At 41.3% G+C, this 4,840-nt stretch overlaps 1 protein-coding gene across 2 annotated transcripts in view; it reads left to right on the top strand.

Annotated features, from left to right (window-relative positions):
• The first annotated feature begins 2,084 nt into the window (after positions 1-2,084).
• The window catches only part of FAM117B (family with sequence similarity 117 member B), a 1,541,712-nt gene continuing 1,538,956 nt past the window's right edge, over positions 2,085-4,840 (top strand). For both annotated transcript variants that reach the window (XM_044075095.1, XM_044075096.1), the window contains exon 1: positions 2,085-2,942. In XM_044075095.1, the coding sequence (XP_043931030.1) occupies positions 2,387-2,942 (556 nt within the window). In that variant the 5' untranslated portion in view covers positions 2,085-2,386. The remainder of the gene's footprint in view (positions 2,943-4,840) is intronic.

Genomic DNA, 4,840 nt, shown 5'->3' on the forward strand with positions numbered 1-4,840 from the left:
TTAATTTCTCCAAGTCTTTTGGGTTTCTAATACCATGATGGAAATTGACCCCATTCCCAAGTCAGGGTATAGTTAAAGTTCATGAAATTAGTTTTGTTTCAATCTTTGATTTTAGCCAAAAGTGCTCTTCGCAGTGCCCACAACTGACTCCTTCTACAATTCATACAGAGTTACGTGCATTGGTAGTATATCTAAACACAGCTACATATTCTTTTACATTAGATCCATTGCTCCTACTACTATTGGAATTGTCTGGTTGTCTCTTCCACATTGCTCTTGTTTCTCCCTACAAATGCTGATATTTTATGATTTTGTGTCTCTCTGTATGCAAGACAGTCCAATCACTAGTTGTAGCAATTTCAATGATTAATACTATTTTTGTCTTTATTACTCGGTTTTCATATCTGGTTTTCTCGTACCTATTTTTTAAACTGATGGTAATGGGTGATTCTCGTGTGACATCCAGTGAGACAGGTGACATGTTGTGTGGAGACATAATGCAAGTAAACAGCACCATGCAAATCCTCTAATACCACTGCATACCAGACAGCTAGAGTTTAAGAAGTTAAGAAAAATGTATGTGCTTTGTGTACATTTTTCTTGCTAACTCCCACAAAAACTGCCTGGTCAAGCCACCAGCCACATAGGTGTGTCAGTCAGCAGCTGAGTATCCCAAATTTATATGCTGTGTGTGTGTGTGTGTGTGTGTGTGTGTGTGTGTGTGTCTGTGTGTTCAAGACTGTTCCCCATGGCTTTCTTTAGATACGTTACTTTAATGCTTGACAACCTGCAAACAGGCACGGAAGATAGTCATGCTGCCTCTCAGCACCAGGGAAGAGATTTGGATTCTGGCACCTGTACACTATGTGGGTTTCCAAGAACTTACCATGTTCTCTAATGGTCTCTTCATAAATGAACCTTCAAGCTCAGTGGGTATAACCCAGCTCAGTTATAACAAAATGTCTTTATTAAGCTGTTTAATATGCATATTCACAAGATAGTTTCTTCTTGCTGTGCCCCCAGTTGTGAATGGAAATGAGAGCTGTCAAATAGACTACTTATCTCGCCGCCCAGTTAAACTATTAACTATGTTACAAAGGAACATCTTCTGACATCATCTATACACACAAGGCAGTCCACAGAATCTCTTACAGGCTTTGTCTGTGCATCTTTAATTCCAGAGTGGAGTCTAGTCTTGCACTCTGACGATAAAAGGCAGAGAAATTAATCTAGGATGAGGTACCATCCTATTGCAAAACACACACACACACACACACACACACACACACACACACACACACACACACACACACACACTTTGACAAGCAGTTTGCAGGATCACTAAAGAGCAACAGAACACCTCCAAGATGAAATCAGAGCACCTGCCAAGAATCCACATGGACACAGATTGGATTGGCAGACTCCACACAGAAGGCACCCTAGTCAAGAACCGAAGTGGCAAAGCAACAGCTATCAGACAGAAACCTTACCACTGCACTATCACACCACCCAATTTAATTTCATGCTCCACTTATTTCTACACCAAAAAATACATTTGTGATACTAATTATGCAGAATACTGGCTAACAGGCAAAAACACTTGTTTTAGGAAGTCAACTTGTAATACTTCCTAGTTAATCGATGTGTTCAGTCACAAAACATGCAAATTAAGACTGAGGAAATTAAATATAAGACTATATGATGGTATTTGTCAGCAGACTATGCCAGACATGCTATTACATTAATCCTCCTGCTTTGTGTAGTTCCCCTCTGTCACCCCAGCTTTCCGGCATATCCTTTGTATTAAAAACTGACCTGTGCAACAAATCCTCATTGTTTCTCCTCTGGTCAGTCCTGTGGCACTACAGCTGTACAAAAGCAGAATGGGCTCAGCATGTAAATAAAAGGGAAAACATAATAATAATAATCAAAATAAGGTACTATCGCCACCAGAGGGCGCCCCATCTCTGTTTTGTTTCACACAAGGTTCATTGCTATGGAGAAGTCTTGGACTCGTGCAGTGGTCTCATCCTCATTTAATTGAAAAATCGAAAAAAAACTACCACTTTAAGACTGTGGAGGTGGTGCTTCGGGTTGTAGCTCGCCAATGACGAAGGCCGCTTGGGCGATGGAGATTACGCATGGCCAATGGTTAACGACGGCCGCCTGTTCCCTGGGGTTGGCATTGTTGGTGTAAGAAAAGAGCTGGTGGATGGCAGATGGGGTTGTTCGTATACTGGTGAGAAGGTCTGGGAGTTTGACTCTCCGTGTCAGTGATTCCGAAAGAAACTCGTGGCTATTTTGGTTTGGCTTTAGAAACTCTTGGTACATATTTACTTCAAGGAAGTGAGCTTTAGGCATTACAGGGCTTCGAGCAAGCAAAGTGATGTCACAACAACGGGTGAGAAGGAATGGTTCTCCGACCTCGAGTAGCACTTCAAGCGGTGGAGGAGGAGCACCTGGTAGCCGTTTATTGCCCATGAGGGCTACTGTGCCCTTTCAACTAAAACAACATCAACATAGTAGTCCCACGCGTAATGGCAGTGGTGGGGTGCGCACAGCTTCGCTCAGCACAAGTCCCACGCGTGGGTCAGCAGCCACAGTACTATCTGTTTCTGCGGCACGCGGCAGCCCAAATGTGGGCACCCAGACTGTGACGTCATCATCTCGCAGCCCGACTCGCGTTGGCACCAGCGCCTCGCGTGGAAGCCCCACGCAACAGAATGGCTCCCGTGGAAGCCCTACTCGCCCCCCACAGCAAACAGTGTCCTCTGTGGCTACAAGCCCCCCTTCTCCTTGCTCGTCTCCCACTTTACTTTGGACAACAGATGTGTCTTTTGCATCTTCTGCAGCTACACCGGGAAGGATCAGGCATCCCCGGAGGTCCCCGGAGCACAGGAGTTCACCAGAAAGAAAAAGTCCAAGCTCACCTGTTTGCAAAGGTATGGATGTGGAGCGCAACCTTGCAGCAGTCGTGCACACTGATGGCCACTTGAGAGAGCAGTTCTTCCTTGTTACTGGAATGTGCAAAGTGGGATTACTTATAGGAAGATGATATCTTAAGTTTCTGTGTGTACTTTTTGTGGTTTAATTTAGCATATTTTGAAGTTTTGCATTTTTTAAGTAATTATTGCTTTTTGAACCCGTGGAATTTTGAGGTGAAATGCTTTACAGATGTGCCATTCAGGCTGCCCTTTTTGAATACCTCTTCTCAATCGATCTCTTGTTGGGGGGGACACAGTTAATACTTTCAGGTTGCAGAGCATGTTTTTTTTTTTTTTTTTTTTTTTTTTCGGTGGTGGTTTTCTTGTTAAGCCCTCTATAAGCAGGTGCCTTCTTAGGGGTATAATAAGTCAAGTGGGTACAAGTTCCTTTTAAGGCTCACTTGAGAGAACTCTTTTTAAGTGACTTGTGCATGGTTACCCAGTGTGCAAATTAAGACTGTGGAAGTCCAACTTAAAGCTACACAATGAAGTTTATTTGCAGGACTAGCCTGGTATCCATGCAGGCATTATGTTAGGTTGATGTTTAAAACTGTTGTCGAAGGTTACAAATCCAGCAGCATACTTTGAATTAGAACACTAAGAAAATCCGTTCTGCCCCCCCCCCCCCGAATTCTGGTGAAAAGCTTCTCGTTGGAGAGATTTCCAGTCTGTGTAGTTTTACAGAATGCAGTTCTGCTTCCTAAACATTTTTTGTTTTTAAGATTTGTTCTTTGTTGATTTGGGTCCAATGAATTATAAGCAGCATAAAAGTTCAGAATTTCTGTATCTTCTTTACTTCATATAGGCATACATCTCATCTCTCCTTGATTTTTGCTTAGGCATACATCTAATCTTTCCTTGATTTTGGCTTAAAATTTTGCTGGTCCCTCTTGATCCATATGAAAACTGATGATTTGGGGTGAGAAGGTGGTGGATTACTCTTAGTAAATAATGTCAGTTTTACTTCAGGAAATGCTTGTTAATTCACATTCTCTTATTCTGCCAATGTTTCAAGTTAATAGTACTGATATTTAAAAATAAGTGTCCCTTGTTATGTCTAGATTTGTCCCTGTTCTGAAGGTAGGATGTGCACCAATTTGCAGTGTCATAATAAATTAACTCCATTGTTTTCACTGTTGCATCTGTTTCTGCAAGATGATTTTTGAAAACATTTACTTTAAAATGTGTATGTGTACTTCTGTGTTTATAGGTTAATATGATGTTACTAGGCATGTGGTCCAGGATATCATTAAGGAGCCTAGGCCAATTTTACAATTGTCTTGAAGCACTCTGGTTAATTGACTTGCCCAGAGTTGCATGAAGGCAAATGGAGGTTGGGAGGAATCATACCCTTGGCTACAGGAAGCTAATGGCTGACAGCCTTGTATATGTATGCACGTGTTTACATCTGAATTTTTATGTGTTATTTGTGGGTGTGTGTGCAGGCACAGAGAGAATTAAAAAAAAGACCACCTAAGAGAATCCTAACAAGGAACAAGAGGGCAGTTGTTAAACAATAAAATTTAAGTGACAGTTTTAAGTAAACTGCTGATAAAATATGCACACCCAGCTTGTGAAAACCTTCTGAAAGAAGAAGATAATTAAAGTTGAATAATTACTCTTCGTATTTGCTTCCGGTCCTGGAATGGATTGTTGAACTTTGGATTTGAGAGCATTAATATGTTTCATAACTTTGTGCATAACATAACAAAGGATAAGTTTTGTGTTTATCATTACTGATTTTTTTTGTCTTGAATTTGTACTTCTTTTGGGGGGGGGGGCTCCATTCTAGGCACAAGATATTTTCAGATTATCATTTAGAAGGTGCTCTCTGACATACATTTGTTTAGTTGATG

This window comes from Protopterus annectens, chromosome 6.part0 (assembly GCF_019279795.1).
Source record: "Protopterus annectens isolate FY-2018-M chromosome 6.part0, PAN1.0, whole genome shotgun sequence".
Lineage (NCBI taxonomy): Eukaryota > Metazoa > Chordata > Ceratodontiformes > Protopteridae > Protopterus > Protopterus annectens.